The sequence below is a fragment of the Physella acuta genome, unplaced genomic scaffold (genome assembly GCF_028476545.2).
Source record: "Physella acuta isolate Inbredline_101_S28 unplaced genomic scaffold, ASM2847654v3 ptg001531l, whole genome shotgun sequence".
Classification (NCBI taxonomy): domain Eukaryota; kingdom Metazoa; phylum Mollusca; class Gastropoda; family Physidae; genus Physella; species Physella acuta.
The window spans coordinates 235,013-252,153 of NW_026733046.1; the positions used below are offsets into that span (position 1 = coordinate 235,013).

The window sequence follows — 17,141 nt, forward strand, 5'->3', positions numbered from 1 at the left end:
CAGATTCTAGTTAGATCTAGATCTAGATCTAGACTCTATAATTTTTTAATGTTATGAAAAGTTTTTTGATCTTACCGGAAGTCTCAAAGGCGCGTCCCTGTTAACCAAACTTAAAAAAGGAAGTGTGAATGAAATACATACATATTCTATCTAGATTTGATCTAGATCTAGTCTATATTCTAGTTCTAGTCCCATTTATTTAGTTCTTAAATTGTAAACGATGATATGGCAAAAAGAAAAGAGAAAATCGACAAAGACACACGTCTTTTGATAAAGCTCGTAACAGGTTTTCAGGTGAATTCCTCCGTGACTGACTCTTCTCTAGATTTCTACCTTCTCAGTCACACTGTTGTTTGTCACTGTACTTCTGCAGTGACTAGTCACTTGATTCTTCCTTCTTACTTTTCTAAGTAGCAGAATCTAGATCTAGTATCTTACTTTCCTTACCTAATAACACCAAACTAACTACTTTGAAAAAAAATTTGCAGTGTAGCTGCTACTATTTCTTTGATAAATAGATTCTACTTAGAAAAAAGTTTAGGATTAAATTTGATATTGAGTACTTTGTTTTTAAGGAAAGAGATGAAAATTTTCATTTATGTCTGACGTTTGCTGATTCCAACTTCAAGTACCACAGATACCTCAGTCCTGACAGCCATAAGATTCGTCGTGCTGTTGATGGGTCAGATATTTTTTTAAAATCCTGGCTTCCATTTCATTGATTATACTTAACTCTTCTTAGATGAAGTTTTTCCAAAAATTTCAAAAAACCAAATGTATTTTTCAGATTATGCGAAAAATTAGAAATTCACTCACAAAAGCAGAAAGCTACAGATTTAAGGGAGTTAACTCAGGCTTTTTTAGCCCAGCCAGGGCTTGATGGAAGGGATACTGGAGAGGTTTTGTACAGTTTTTTCTTCTTGTTGAAGGAAATTAGATTAGATTGTCTGTTACCTTTTGTTTTGTTTTAAATACCACAGTAAATTAAAAATTTGCTTAGTAACATCAGTAAAAAAAAATTTTAAATGTAGTTAGTAATTGCTGTTATGTGTATCTACTATCTAGTTAGTAATTGCTGTTGTGTGTATGTGCTATCTAGTTAGTAATTGCTGTTGTGTGTATCTACTATCTAGTTAGTAATGGCTGTTGTGTGTATCTACTAATTGCTGTTGTGTGTATCTACTATCTAGTTGTAAAGGCTGTTGTGTGTATCTAGTAATTGCTGTGTAACTGGTTACACTTGTAAACTTCAGACAGATGTTCACTATGCCCTGCTGTCTTTGTTGCTGGAGTTGTCTCACTCCCCAATACAAACTGATTTTCAAAGAAAACAGAAGGAAATAAAACCTGGTAAATATTTCAAATATTTCTGTCACTCCTCACCAGTTATTAACATTTTTAGCTGGGAATTTTCTAAATGCTACATTGACCCCAACTTTTAGCCGAGAGATTGAGATATTTCTAAATGCTACCCTGACCCCAATCTTTAGCTGGGAGATTTCTGAATGCTACACTGACCCCAACTATCACTAACATAAATTGTCAGATCTGCTAGTTCTTAACTGTAAACAATGTGAATGATCTGATGAGTTTGATGGTTGTTGTGTTAGAATAAAGTTTGTAGATTATGATTTTTTTTCTTCACCATTTTATTTCTTGCTGACAGAGGAAGTTGATGACTTTGATTGGAGCTCATACTTGTTACAAGACATCAACAGGAACTTTTGTTCCTATGCTGTAAGTTTGACACCCTTGTTTTGTTGGGTGGTGTAAATTTACTCTTTTAAACTTCAAAGTAAAAAATTATAATAATCCTTAAAATTCTTAGAATTTTTTAAATGATTAAAGCTATTTTTTTTATTTAAAAACTATTCTCATTTGGTGTAAGGTTAGTTTTTATTTAATCTGTTTCATAATTATTATTTTTTTATTGTACATATTTTTTGAATCACTGTTGGTGCTATATTTAATTTTGTAGTCAAGTAGTTGTGATGAATCTGACGAAAGCCTGTCTGAAGAATCTGATGAAGAGAAAGCAAATGAAGAAGATGAAGCTGACCAGAAAAGGTTTTTGTTTACAATTTTTCTCTCACCTGACTAACCCATTGTTTAGTTTTTGTTTACAATTTTTCTCTCACCTGACTAACCCATTGTTTAGTTTTTGTTTACAATTTTTTCTCACCTGACTAACCCATTGTTTAGTTTTTGTTTACAATTTTTCTCTCACCTGACTAACCCATTGTTTAGTTTTTGTTTACAATTTTTCTCTCACCGGACTAACCCATTGTTTAGTTTTTGTTTACAATTTTTCTCTCGCCTGACTAACCCATTGTTTAGTTTTTGTAAGTCTTTCTGCAGCACATTCTGAATCTCAGTTTTAAAATGTACCCAGCATGATTCAATAGTTCTCTCAGTGTTTGTATTAACTTGTTAATGAGGATGTGTTTGTTTGTTGTGTGAATCAGTGATACTAGATTTACGGTTTCTATTTGCAGTGCAATCAGAGAAGCTGAGAGAACAGATGAGGCTTATGGTCAGCAGTCATGTCTAAGATCAGTCATACAGTCACATGTGTCCTCAGTCACCTCGGCTGTCCATCATATGACTGTCAGTGATGAGTACACACAGCTGGAGCAGATGCTAGTCACAGAATACTGGAGGGGGAAGGGGAGGGAGGAGGATACAGCAGGGAGTCATGCCGCATCTAATCTAGCCAGAGACTGGTGAGGTTTTAGCTAGTCAGAGACTGGTGAGATTTTAGCTAGTCAGAGACTGGTGAGGTTTTAGCTAGTCAGAGACTGGTGAGGTTCTAGCTAGCCAGAGACTGGTGAGGTTTTAGCTAGTCAGAGACTGGTGAGGTTTTAGCTAGCCAGAGACTGGTGAGGTTTTAGCTAGTCAGAGACTGGTGAGATTTTAGCTAGTCAGAGACTGGTGAGGTAATAGCTAGTCAGAGACTGGTGAGATTTTAGCTAGTCAGAGACTGGTGAGGTAATAGCTAGCCAGAGACTGGTGAGGTTTTAGCTAGCCAGAGACTGGTGAGGTTCTAGCTAGCCAGAGACTTGTGAGGTTTTAGCTAGCCAGAGACTGGTGAGTTTTTAGAGAGCCAGAGACTGGTGAGGTTTTAGCTAGCCAGAGACTGGTGAGGTTTTAGCTAGTCAGAGACTGGTGAGGTTTTAGCTAGCCGGAGACTGGTGAGGTTTTAGCTAGCCGGAGACTGGTGAGGTTTTAGCTAGCCAGAGACTGGCCAATGTAAGCCAATGATCTGACCCCTGGCCAGCCTATGTCAATGTAAGCCAATGATGTCACTCTTGTCTGACCCAGGAACTGTTACCTGTCAAAACTGAACGAGTTTCACACTCCAAGGTCACAATGTGTCATCACTGAACCTCAGGTCATCAGGGAGGTCCTGTGGTAAGTTTAGGGAGGTCCTGTGGTAAGTTTAGGGAGGTCCTGTGGTAAGTTTAGGGAGGTCCTGTGGTAAGTTTAGGGAGGTCCTGTGGTAAGTTTCTTTATGGAGGTCCTGTGGTAAGTTTAGGGAGGTTCTGTGGTAAGTTTAGGGAGGTCCTGTGGTAAGTTTAGGGAGGTCCTGTGGTAAGTTTAGGGAGGTCCTGTGGTAAGTTTAGGGAGGTCGTGTGGTAAGTTTAGGGAGGTCCTGTGGTAAGTTTAGGGAGGTCCTGTGGTAAGTTTAGGGAGGTTCTGTGGTAAGTTTAGGGAGGTCGTGTGGTAAGTTTCTTTATGGAGGTCCTGTGGTAAGTTTAGGGAGGTCCTGTGGTAAGTTTAGGGAGGTCCTGTGGTAAGTTTAGGGAGGTCCTGTGGTAAGTTTAGGGAGGTCCTGTGGTAAGTTTAGGGAGGTCCTGTGGTAAGTTTAGGGAGGTCCTGTGGTAAGTTTAGGGAGGTCCTGTGGTAAGTTTAGGGAGGTCCTGTGGTAAGTTTAGGGAGGTCCTGTGGTAAGCTTAGGGAGGTCCTGTGGTAAGTTTAGGGAGGTCCTGTGGTAAGTTTAGGGAGGTCCTGTGGTAAGTTTAGGGAGGTCCTGTGGTAAGTTTAGGGAGGTCCTGTGGTAAGTTTAGGGAGGTCGTGTGGTAAGTTTCTTTATGGAGGTCCTGTGGTAAGTTTAGGGAGGTCCTGTGGTAAGTTTAGGGAGGTTCTGTGGTAAGTTTAGGGAGGTCCTGTGGTAAGTTTAGGGAGGTCCTGTGGTAAGTTTAGGGAGGTCGTGTGGTAAGTTTCTTTATGGAGGTCCTGTGGTAAGTTTAGGGAGGTCCTGTGGTAAGTTTAGGGAGGTTCTGTGGTAAGTTTAGGGAGGTCCTGTGGTAAGTTTAGGGAGGTCGTGTGGTAAGTTTCTTTATGGAGGTCCTGTGGTAAGTTTAGGGAGGTCCTGTGGTAAGTTTAGGGAGGTCCTGTGGTAAGTTTAGGGAGGTCCTGTGGTAAGTTTAGGGAGGTCCTGTGGTAAGTTTAGGGAGGTCGTGTGGTAAGTTTCTTTATGGAGGTCCTGTGGTAAGTTTAGGGAGGTCCTGTGGTAAGTTTAGGGAGGTCCTGTGGTAAGTTTAGGGAGGTCCTGTGGTAAGTTTAGGGAGGTTCTGTGGTAAGTTTCCTTAGGGAGGTGAAATGTATGAATGTGTCATGATTTAATTTAATTTCAGGATGTTAAGTGGAGTGAAGGATCTGTTTATTTTTAAATTCAATGGCCAAGAATTCAGCCTCAACCCTGATGTTTACCTTATGCACTTGACTAATGTGAGTTATCTTCTCTTCTCTTCAACATACTCTGCTTCCTTTCTTGAGTATAAAAACAGTTTCTCATGTTTTGTTTTTTTATGCATATTTATTTGATGTAAGAAGAAAAATTGTGACAATTTCTCTTACAATGTTGTTGCTTATAACTAATATATCTGTAAGATAGTTCTACTTAAAAGCTAGTTTTATGATCTTATGATTATTTTTGACTGAGTAACTAATGATGTTTCTATTGTTGCCAGGAATGACTAATGATGTTTCCATTGTTGCCAGGAATGACTAATGATGTTTCCATTGTTGCCAGGAATGACTAATGATGTTTCCATTGTTGCCAGGAATGACTAATGATGTTTCCATTGTTGCCAGGAATGACTAATGATGTTTCCATTGTTGCCAGGAATGACTAATGATGTTTCCATTGTTGCCAGGAATGACTAATGATGTTTCCATTGTTGCCAGGAATGACTAATGATGTTTCTATTGTTGCCAGGAATGACTAATGATGTTTCCATTGTTGCCAGGAATGACTAATGATGTTTCCATTGTTGCCAGGAATGACTAATGATGTTTCCATTGTTGCCAGGAATGACTAATGATGTTTCTATTGCCAGGAATGACTAATGATGTTTCCATTGTTGCCAGGAATGTCTGGAGAGCTGTATGAAGCCACTGATGCGTAAAGCCAGCCAGGTTGCTTCCCTGCACAGTTTTGTCTCCGACATTGTCTCCCAGATCAGCAGCGCCATCTTGTGTCAGGGGCCCACGTCCACGGGGCCCGTGGGGGTGCCACAGACGTACCAGGCCTTTGCCACATGTGTCTCAGAGTTCCTCTCACAGTACAGGGGGGAGCTGGTCAGGATTGAAAAGAATGTTCTAGAACAAGGTAAGACTTAAGCATGTTCCTTAACTTTAGATCATATGTCTGTATGATCTCATTACTTGAATGTTTGCTGTCTAACGCTCTACCACTCTGCCCCTTATAAAATATTTTTTAGATGACCTTATGACCCTGGCCAAGCTGACCTCTGACCTTGAAGCTTGGCATGACAAGGTTCAAACAGTCCACAGTATCTACATCTCTGGGGTGACCTCTGCCTCCAGCCTGTGCCAGACTACCCAGGTCAGCAACTGCTTCAAGTCAGCCCTGCTGCTGGACGTGCTGTACCAGGCCGTCTTTGAGGCGGACATGATGTCACTGACTGACACCACTGACAAGGTAAACTTTCTCTTGTGCTGGTTGCCTACCTGGTGGGGGGAGAGGGGGGGAACTTAAGTCAAGTTAAATATATGTAGCTAGGTATATAAATAAGGGAGGTAATTTTACAACTAAGGGGAGGCAACTTTATTTTTCTGTTAGTCTCTGCTCACATTAAAGATGTTGGTCAAGACGAGCCAGCCTCTCCTGGAGATGACCAGTGAGTGGATCAACAATGGTCAGTTGTGTGACTCGGCTGGGGAGTTTGTCATTCAGAGGTTTGTTGGGGCATAGGGGCATTTTATGTTGGGGCATAGGGGCATTTTATGTTGGGGCATAGGGGCACTTTGTGTTGGGGCATTGGGGCACTTTGTGTTGGGCATAGGGGCACTTTGTGTTGGGGCATAGGGACACTTTGTGTTGGGGCATAGGGGCACTTTGTGTTGGGGCATAGGGACACTTTGTGTTGGGGCATAGGGGCACTTTGTGTTGGGGCATAGGGGCACTTTGTGTTGGGGCATAGGGGCACTTTGTGTTGGGGCATAGGGACACTTTGTGTTTGGGCATAGGGGCATTTTTTGTTGGGGCACAGGGGCACATTGTGTTTGGGCATAGGGGCATTTTTTGTTGGGGCACAGGGGCACATTGTGTTTGGGCATAGGGGCATTTTGTTTTGGGGGGTATGAACAGTTTGTGTTTTGGCATTTGACCTTGATACTATTTGATATCACTGAGTCCACCCAGCTCTAATGGGAAAGTACAGGTGGCTGAACATGGTGCTGACCACACCATCCCTGCTTATGCTCAAGTCAAGAAATATGAACTCTACATTATCTGCCCTATGGATCTTAAAATGGAGCATTACTTTTTTTCACTTTACTGTGCCAGTCACCGTAACTTTTAGGTACAACAGCTGGGTGGATCAAATTTGACCTCTGTAGATCTTCTTTACTAAATTATCAAACCTCTGGTTTTTTACATTTCTGTGCTATTTCCTTTTCAGAAACAAAGAAATCAAATCTCTAGATGAAACATTTTGGGAGAAGGCTTTCATTTCAAACCTGCACCCTAGTCCCAACCAGACTTCTAGTTCTGAGCCTGCTGTTGTAGATCTGAACCCTGGGGCCAACAACCCTGGGGCCAACATCCCTGGGGCCAACATCTCTGGGGCCAACATCCCTGCCACTGCCCACAAGAACTATCAAAAGCCAGACTCCACGGAGTACATAATAAAAAATGGACCAAAACTTCTGCAGCCAATTTTGGCTAAAGTTATCCTGACTGGCAAGTCAATGGAGATGCTGGAAAATCTGGGCAGGCTGGGAGAAGTTCAAGACATCAGTTTTAGAGTTTGTAAGACAAGATTATATTAGAAGTTCAAGACATCAATTTTAGAGTTTGTAAGAGAAGATTATATTAGAAGTTCAAGACATCAGTTTTAGAGCTTGTAAGACAAGATTATATTAGAAGTTCAAGACATCAGTTTTAGAGTTTGTAAGACAAGATTATATTAGAAGTTCAAGACATCAGTTTTAGAGTTTGTAAGAGAAGATTATATTAGAAGTTCAAGACATCAGTTTTAGAGCTTGTAAGACAAGATTATATTAGAAGTTCAAGACATCAGTTTTAGAGTTTGTAAGAGAAGATTATATTAGAAGTTCAAGACATCAGTTTTAGAGCTTGTAAGACAAGATTATATTAGAAGTTCAAGACATCAGTTTTAGAGTTTGTAAGACAAGATTATATTAGAAGTTCAAGACATCAATTTTAGAGTTTGTAAGACAAGATTATATTAGAAGTTCAAGACATCAGTTTTAGAGTTTGTAAGACAAGATTATATTAGAAGTTCAAGACATCAGTTTTAGAGTTTGTAAGACAAGATTATATTAGAAGTTCAAGACATCAGTTTTAGAGTTTGTAAGACAAGATTATATTAGAAGTTCAATACATCAGTTTTAGAGTTTGTAAGACAAGATTATATTAGAAGTTCAAGACATCAGTTTTAGAGTTTGTAAGACAAAATTATATTAGAAGTTCAAGACATCAATTTTAGAGTTTGTAAGACAAGATTATATTAGAAGTTCAAGACATCAGTTTTAGAGTTTGTAAGACAAAATTATATTAGAAGTTCAAGACATCAGTTTTAGAGTTTGTAAGACAAGATTATATTAGAAGTTCAAGACATCAGTTTTAGAGTTTGTAAGACAAGATTATATTAGAAGTTCAAGACATCAATTTTAGAGTTTGTAAGACAAGATTATATTAGAAGTTCAAGACATCAGTTTTAGAGTTTGTAAGACAAAATTATATTAGAAGTTCAAGACATCAGTTTTAGAGTTTGTAAGACAAGATTATATTAGAAGTTCAAGACATCAATTTTAGAGTTTGTAAGACAAGATTATATTAGAAGTTCAAGACATCAGTTTTAGAGTTTGTAAGACAAGATTATATTAGAAGTTCAAGACATCAGTTTTAGAGTTTGTAAGACAAAATTATATTAGAAGTTCAAGACATCAGTTTTAGAGTTTGTAAGACAAGATTATATTAGAAGTTCAAGACATCAATTTTAGAGTTTGTAAGACAAGATTATATTAGAAGTTCAAGACATCAGTTTTAGAGTTTGTAAGACAAGATTATATTAGAAGTTCAAGACATCAGTTTTAGAGTTTGTAAGACAAGATTATATTAGAAGTTCAAGACATCAGTTTTAGAGTTTGTAAGACAAGATTATATTAGAAGTTCAAGACATCAGTTTTAGAGCTTGTAAGACAAGATTATATTAGAAGTTCAAGACATCAGTTTTAGAGCTTGTAAGACAAGATTATATTAGAAGTTCAAGACATCAGTTTTAGAGTTTGTAAGACAAGATTATATTAGAAGTTCAAGACATCAGTTTTAGAGTTTGTAAGACAAGATTATATTAGAAGTTCAAGACATCAGTTTTAGAGTTTGTAAGACAAAATTATATTAGAAGTTCAAGACATCAATTTTAGAGTTTGTAAGACAAGATTATATTAGAAGTTCAAGACATCAGTTTTAGAGTTTGTAAGACAAGATTATATTAGAAGTTCAAGACATCAGTTTTAGAGTTTGTAAGACAAGATTATATTAGAAGTTCAAGACATCAATTTTAGAGTTTGTAAGACAAGATTATATTAGAAGTTCAAGACATCAGTTTTAGAGTTTGTAAGACAAGATTATATTAGAAGTTCAAGACATCAGTTTTAGAGCTTGTAAGACAAGATTATATTAGAAGTTCAAGACATCAGTTTTAGAGTTTGTAAGACAAGATTATATTAGAAGTTCAAGACATCAGTTTTAGAGTTTGTAAGACAAGATTATATTAGAAGTTCAAGACATCAGTTTTAGAGCTTGTAAGACAAGATTATATTAGAAGTTCAAGACATCAGTTTTAGAGTTTGTAAGACAAGATTATATTAGAAGTTCAAGACATCAATTTTAGAGTTTGTAAGACAAGATTATATTAGAAGTTCAAGACATCAGTTTTAGAGTTTGTAAGACAAGATTATATTAGAAGTTCAAGACATCAATTTTAGAGTTTGTAAGACAAGATTATATTAGAAGTTCAAGACATCAGTTTTAGAGTTTGTAAGACAAGATTATATTAGAAGTTCAAGACATCAATTTTAGAGTTTGTAAGACAAGATTATATTAGAAGTTCAAGACATCAATTTTAGAGCTTGTAAGACAAGATTATATTAGAAGTTCAAGACATCAGTTTTAGAGCTTGTAAGACAAGATTATATTAGAAGTTCAAGACATCAATTTTAGAGTTTGTAAGACAAGATTATATTAGAAGTTCAAGACATCAGTTTTAGAGTTTGTAAGACAAGATTATATTAGAAGTTCAAGACATCAGTTTTAGAGTTTGTAAGACAAGATTATATTAGAAGTTCAAGACATCAGTTTTAGAGTTTGTAAGAGAAGAATATATTTTTATAGAACCCTTTTGTGCATGAATTAAAAGACATCAGGAAATAGCAAAGTAAATATTTACACTTACAACCTAGCCTAAACTAACAAAGTTCTTGCTTATTTCTAAAGTCAGTACCATTAACATTTCACTTTTTTACTCTAAACAGTTGAGCGGCCTTTAACTCTTTATGAACATTTTGTGCAAGATTTGAAAGCCAAGCTGGAGATTTGTGAGACTCCAGTGGTGCAGGAGATTCCCCCACCCAAGGAGATTATGTACCAGGTGATTTGATGCATTTACCTACCATCATGTTGACTGTTTCTTTTGTCTTGATATGTACCAGGTGACTTGATGCATTTACCTACCATCATGTTCACTGTTTCTTTTGTCTTGATATGTAGCAGGTGACTTGATGCATTTACCTACCATCATGTTGACTCTCTTTTGTCTTGATATGTTCCAGGTGACTTGATGCATTTACCTACCATCATGTTGACTCTCTTTTGTCTTGATATGTTCCAGGTGATTTGATACCTACCATCATGTTGACTCTCTGTTTCTTTTCTCTTGGCTCTTCTAATGTTTAAGCATTTTTCCTTTCAAACTGTTGGCACTTGTCAAATAAAAACAACAACAATGTAAATAATAAATAATGTACTAAGTGGTTCATTAGTAAACTCAACTCCCTCAGTCAATTTGCCAGCTGTTAATTTTAATTTGTTGATGTGTAATCAAATAGTTGGTGTGTAGTTAAATAGTTGGTGTGTAATCAAATAGTTGGTGTGTAATCAAATAGTTGGCATGTAATGAAACAAATAGTTGGTGTGTAATCAAATAGTTGGTGTGTAATCAAATAGTTGGTGTGTAATCAAATAGTTGGTGTGTAATCAAATAGTTGGTGTGTAATCAAATAGTTGGTGTGTAATCAAATAGTTGGTGTGTAATCAAATAGTTGGTGTGTAATCAAATGGTTGGTGTGTAATCAAATAGTTGGTGTGTAATCAAATGGTGTGTAATCAAATATTTCCAAAACTGTTTCCAGGATAAGCAGGTGAGAAAACAGCTGCAGATTAAGGGTGACCTTGACCCACTCCTGAACATCAACTTTTCTGGCCTGTTTTCTCATGAGAAATCAACAATGAAGAAACAAAAATCCGAACTGTAAGCTCATTGTTTTAAATAAGTGACTAACACACTTAATTAAATGACCTGCCTGTATAAGCTAATTAAATACCTGTATCTTTAAGCAGTTCTAACTTTTAAAATGGGGGACTAATGTTTTAAGCTTACATAATTTTTAAATTAATCATGTTACACTTTAGTGTAACCAATTTAATAAAATGTAAAATTAAATTAAAAGTTACTTTAAATAAATTAAACCAAGTTCCTATTCTTCTTCCATATTTTTCTGGAGGTTTTTCAACCTAGATCCACCTCTAACTGTTGCATTAAATGGCATTTTATTCAGAGACTGAATGACATTTTATTTAGAGACCAAATGACATTTTATTCAAAGACTAAATGACATTTTATTCAGAGACTAAATGACATTTTATTTAGAGACCAAATGTCATTTCATTCAGAGACTAAATGAGATTTGAATCAGTAGCTTTTGCTTCAAGGTGTTGTTGCTGTGTATAAACTACAAAACTTGTATTTTGTTCAGGAATCTGCGAGGCACCAACCGTGGCATCACGCCGCTGCTCAAATTGTGTGAGGGCTGCTTGTACCCACATATCAGCTGCCGCTATCAGACTGTCTGTCTGAAACTTGTCCACATCCTCAAGACTGAGTACCACCTTCTGGACTGTCTTCAAGCTATGCAGGTACAAAATGGCACCCATCATATTTTTACCTGCTGTGGCAGGTACACACAGCACCCATCATATTTTTACCTGGTGTGGCAGGTACACATAGCACCCATCATATTTTTACCTGGTGTGGCAGGTACACATAGCACCCATCATATTTTTACCTGCTGTAAACCTGTGGCAGGTACACATAGCACCCATCATATTTTTACCTGCTGTAGCAGGTACACATAGCATCCATCCCATTTTTACCTGCAGTAACCTGTGGCATGTCTGGGCCCTAGAGTTTTGATCCCAGGCCTGAGAAAACAGGACGCCCATAGCTAGTCCATCCAGCTCTGATGGGCCACTTTGCTGATGTAAGCTTTTAAAATCCACCTCGCTGTAAGGATAGAAGAAGTTATATTGATTGTATCAGACAGTATTATTTTTTTTTTTTTTATGCAGTAGTTTTCTTACAAAATTGTTACATTACAAAATACCTCAGGAAAAAATATATATTTTGAGATAGATTGTTTAGTTTGTCATTTTAGTCTGAATCCCCGTATCACTTCAACTGAATGTTGCACATCACAGACGGCTGAATGTATCACTAACTAGCAAAATTGTCTCTAGGTAAATACTTTCAATTTGTTTTTTAACAATTTTGTTTTGTTTCCAGAGATACTACCTCATGTCTTCAGGGGAGCTAATGTATGACTTCTACACACCCATTTTTAAGAAGGTGAGAAAACAGTGTTTTAATAACTTTACATTAAAGTAAACTGTAAAGTTATCTCCCTTATTGTCTAAACCGAAAATTTGAATCTTGCAACTGTTGGTTTTCTCCTTGGTCTGTAAGGAAAAATATTTGGGTGCTGAAAGTATTGAAGGTATCCCCAAACTGCTGCTCTAATATGGTGTTGACTCAATGTTTTTCAACTGACAGATAGAAAGCAGAGAAGACTGGCGAGATTTTTCTCTGCTGGAGATTTATTTACATGAAGCTGTGGCATGCAGGCACCCTAAGGACATATCCAGGTGAGGCATTTAGCTGGGGCACCCTAAGGACATATCCAGGTGAGGCATTTAGCTGGGGCACCCTAAGGACATATCCAGGTGAGACATTTAGCTGGGGCATCCTAAGGACATATCCAGGTGAGGCATTTAGCTGGGGCATCCTAAGGACATATCCAGGTGAGGCATTTAGCTGGGGCATCCTAAGGACATATCCAGGTGAGGCATTTAGCTGGGGCACCCTAAGGACATATCCAGGTGAGGCATTTAGCTGGGGCACCCTAAGGACATATCCAGGTGAGGCATTTAGCTGGGGCACCCTAAGGACATATCCAGGTGAGGCATTTAGCTGGGGCACCCTAAGGACATATCCAGGTGAGACATTTAGCTGGGGCATCCTAAGGACATATCCAGGTGAGGCATTTAGCTGGGGCATCCTAAGGACATATCCAGGTGAGGCATTTAGCTGGGGCATCCTAAGGACATATCCAGGTGAGGCATTTACCTGGGGCACCCTAAGGACATATCCAGGTGAGGCATTTAGCTGGGGCATCCTAAGGACATATCCAGGTGAGGCATTTACCTGGGGCATCCTAAGGACATATCCAGGTGAGGCATTTAGCTGGGGCACCCTAAGGACATATCCAGGTGAGGCATTTACCTGGGGCACCCTAAGGACATATCCAGGTGAGGCATTTAGCTGGGGCATCCTAAGGACATATCCAGGTGAGGCATTTAGCTGTGGTGTAACACTACACCATATATACCAGGTGAGGCATTTAGCTGTGGTGTAACACTACACCATATATACCAGGTGAGGCATTTAGCTGTGGTGTAACACTACACCATATATACCAGGTGAGGCATTTAGCTGGGGCACCCTAAGGACATATCCAGGTGAGGCATCTAGCTGTGGTGTAACACTACACCATATATCCCAGGGTGTAACACTTACCATATACCTGCCACAACTACCTCAAATAACACGGTCAGGTGAGAAGAAAAAATCTTATCCTAGTCCTGATGATCTTCAACAGGTTGTCTATTGAGGTGTTGACTGGGTTACAAGAGAGGACCCCCATCTCAGTCACTGATTGCATACACTTGAAATACAATGTAGGTCTATTCAAAGTACAATTTAGAAAAAAAAAGGATGTAGAGTTACATACTTCTAATTTATTTGTTTAAAAATGTAGGTCATTGAAAAAGAAAGTAATTTTTGAGTTATGTCCCTTATACCACTCAATGAAAACAAATCATAAATTAAAATTTTTTTTAAACCCCAAATGTTTACCTTCCTCTTAATATACAATATGCATCACTTTATATATTTTATTTATATATATATATATATATATATATATATATATATATATAAATAAATATACATATGTATTTATATATTTATATATACATAAATTAAAATTCTAAATCTATATTTGCTTCACTTTCTTGAAGCCTGTACCATGCAGCACATAATACATAAATTTATAAATTGTTATTATTGAGAGTGCTAACAAAGTGTTGTTATTTATATTTTTCAGGTTCCATGGCCAGTGAATGTTGTCATATCAGGAGATTGTCAGTTACTCTACAACAACATATTTTCATTTCTAATCCAGGTTTTTTTTTTCATTTCTACTCTAAGTTTTTATTTTAAATTGTTTTTTATCATTTGGTTCTTATAACTTGTAGCTAAGCACTACTAAGCAGATACTTGTAGCCCTGTATCACCACTGAGCAGATACTTGTAGCTCTGTGTCACCACTGATACTTGTAGCTCTGTGTCAACACTGAGCAGATACTGTGTCATCTTTGAGTAGATACGTGTAACTCTGTGTGTGTCACCACCTAGCAGATACTTGTAGATCTGTGTGTGTCACCACTGATACTTGTAGCCCTGTATGTGTCACCACTGATACTTGTAGCCCTGTGTGTGTCACCACTGATACTTGTAGCCCTGTGTGTGTCACCACTGATACTTGTAGCCCTGTGTGTGTCACCACACCCCCAGTAACAATGTGTTTGTGTTAATTGACCAGGTGAAAAGAGCCAAGTTTACCCTGGATCAGCTGAGGTTTGAGGGTAAGTTAACCTTGACCTCACACCTTTCTGCATGTGTCTTTTTAATTGTCGGATTTAATTTACTCAAATTTTTAAAAATTAAAATAAACTTTTATAATTGTTAAAATAACAAGCTGTTATACATGCACTAAAAAGAAGAAGAAAAAATATTTTTAAAATGTAAATAATTTTTTTTTAAAGTTTGTGTTGCTATATTAAGTCCTAACTAAATTTTATAACACACACTGTTGTTTAGAATTGAAATACTGGTGCACTTTTATATATTTCAAACATTTAAATTTCTTCTTGTGCATTAAGCTTATTGGTGAAAACATTTCTTTTGTTCCTTAATGTGGTCTGTGTTTGTTACGACCTACCATTGTCTTATCCATGTCATACATGCAACGTTATCTTTAAATACTTTTTATCTATTCATTCCTTCATTGATCATTTCATTAAAAAACAAGCTTTTGAAAATTAAAATTGATGCTCATTAAAACATATTTAACTGTTAGCTTAAGGCAAAGAAATTAAACTTAACCTTTGACCCCAGAGATCTCCCGAGCGCAGAAAGTGAGCAGACACGAAGGGGAGACAATGCCCAGAGAGAAGAGGATCCACAGGTTTCAGCTCCTGAGGTTTCGACTGCTCTACTTCATCAACAGCTTACACAATTACATCATGACCCGCGTAAGTGGGTTTTTTGGGGGGGTCACTTCATCAACAGCTTACACAATTACATCATGACCCGTGTAAGTGGTTTTTCTGGGGGTCACTTCATGCGTAAGTGGGTTTTCTGGGGGGGTCACGTCATCAACAGCTTACACAATTACATCATGACCCGCGTAAGTGGGTTTTCTGGGGGGGGTCACTTCATCAACAGCTTACACAATTACATCATGACCCGCATAAGTGGGTTTTCTGGGGGGGTCACTTCATCAACAGCTTGCACAATTACATCATGACCCGCGTAAGTGGGTTTTCTGGGGGGGGGGGGGGGGGGCGTCACTTCATCAACAGCTTGCACAATTACATCATGACATGGGTAAGTCGGTTTTCTTGGGGGGGGGGGGTCACCTCTTCGTTACACAGTTATACATAACCTGTGTAAGTGGGGTTTTCTGGGGTCACTTTTATTTCTTGGGGTCACTTATAAATGAATTTCCCATTTTGAACCTGATGGTCCATGGGGCAAGTGAAGTAGAATTTACCAGTTTTCTGTGACCTGCATATGAAAGGATAGTGTGGTCAGCGCTATGCTCAGCTGCCTTTACTTCCCCTATCATGAGTTAGGTACCCATCAGAGCTGGGTGGACTGAGTTAAATGACCTGTGTAATTAGGCTTTCTTGAGGTCAGTAGTTTCGGTCAAGACAGTCAGTTAAAATGTCAGAAATTTTAATGAGGATTTTTGTTTTGTTGATTTATGATTTCATTTTGTGATGGGTCTCATAATTTACCCCTTTTTTGGTTTCTTTAAACCAATGTGCCTTATTTCTTGTCTCAGTTTCATTTCTGTCTTTCACTTTGTCTTATATTTTGTCTGTCTGTTTGAGTTGATATGTCTTATATTTTGTCTGCTTGTTGTCTGCCTTTCAGATACTCCACAGTAAAGGTCTTGAGTTTGCCACCCAGCTTGAAGGGGTCACTGACCTAGAACAGATCATCTCCATCCACCGTGACTACGTCAACGCCATCCATGAGCGCTGTCTGCTCCACCCCAAGCTGGCTTTCCTGAAGGAGGCCGTGATGAAGGTCTTGAATCTGGCCCTCACATTTGGTCTGCACTGGAGGCAGGGTGTGGATTTTTTCAGGTCAGTAGCTCATTGTTTAAGTAGGATGTTGATGGTGCTTGACTGAGTACCTCAACATTAAGACAGCCTCTTATCTAACTTGCACACCCCCCTGTGTTTCAGTGGAGATTCTATTGTGGAGATGGAGGTGGAGCTGACGCGCTGTGTTCATTTCCTGGCTGCCTTTTTAAACAATGTCATCAAACGCGGGTCTTTCCCACACTGTAAGTCTTGTTTACCATTCAGTGTGTTACAAGGTGGACGTTGGTCAGCCACCTTGACATTAACCAAACCTTAGCTTATAAAAAATACCCCCACATTAAGTTAACCAGCAATTATTTTTGTTACAGTGGAATCTCTGGCCTTTGCACTGGTGTCTTCACTACAGAATGTGACCAATGGATAGCACGCACACACATACAGACTTTTGTTATGGTTGTCTCCCTGTATCTATCATGATTTATTTTCTCAAGACTCAAATAAAATGTTCATGTATCTATTTTATTGTGTGGCGTTATTCCCTTGTTGCTGTAAAACTCTTGTTTAATAAAAACATTTGGGGGGGGGGGGGGGGTGGCTAGCTAGATGGCTGTACTGGTCTACACACACAACTTCC

General features: G+C 38.2%; 1 protein-coding gene across 1 annotated transcript; it reads left to right on the forward strand.

Annotated features, from left to right (window-relative positions):
* Positions 1 to 44: 44 nt before the first annotated feature.
* On the forward strand, positions 45 to 17,002 carry LOC131928684 (gamma-tubulin complex component 5). Its single transcript, XM_059284772.1, has 25 exons — positions 45 to 294; positions 576 to 682; positions 788 to 899; positions 1,254 to 1,350; positions 1,667 to 1,737; positions 1,979 to 2,067; positions 2,496 to 2,723; positions 3,322 to 3,411; positions 4,638 to 4,731; positions 5,374 to 5,614; positions 5,727 to 5,947; positions 6,089 to 6,204; positions 6,930 to 7,279; positions 10,030 to 10,145; positions 10,906 to 11,024; positions 11,530 to 11,689; positions 12,336 to 12,398; positions 12,603 to 12,694; positions 13,708 to 13,786; positions 14,215 to 14,292; positions 14,713 to 14,755; positions 15,288 to 15,424; positions 16,332 to 16,546; positions 16,649 to 16,749; positions 16,876 to 17,002. Exons 1-25 carry the CDS (start codon positions 226 to 228, stop codon positions 16,929 to 16,931), a joined length of 3,144 nt encoding a protein of 1,047 aa, XP_059140755.1. The 5' UTR covers positions 45 to 225; the 3' UTR covers positions 16,932 to 17,002.
* The last annotated feature ends 139 nt before the right edge of the window (positions 17,003 to 17,141 follow it).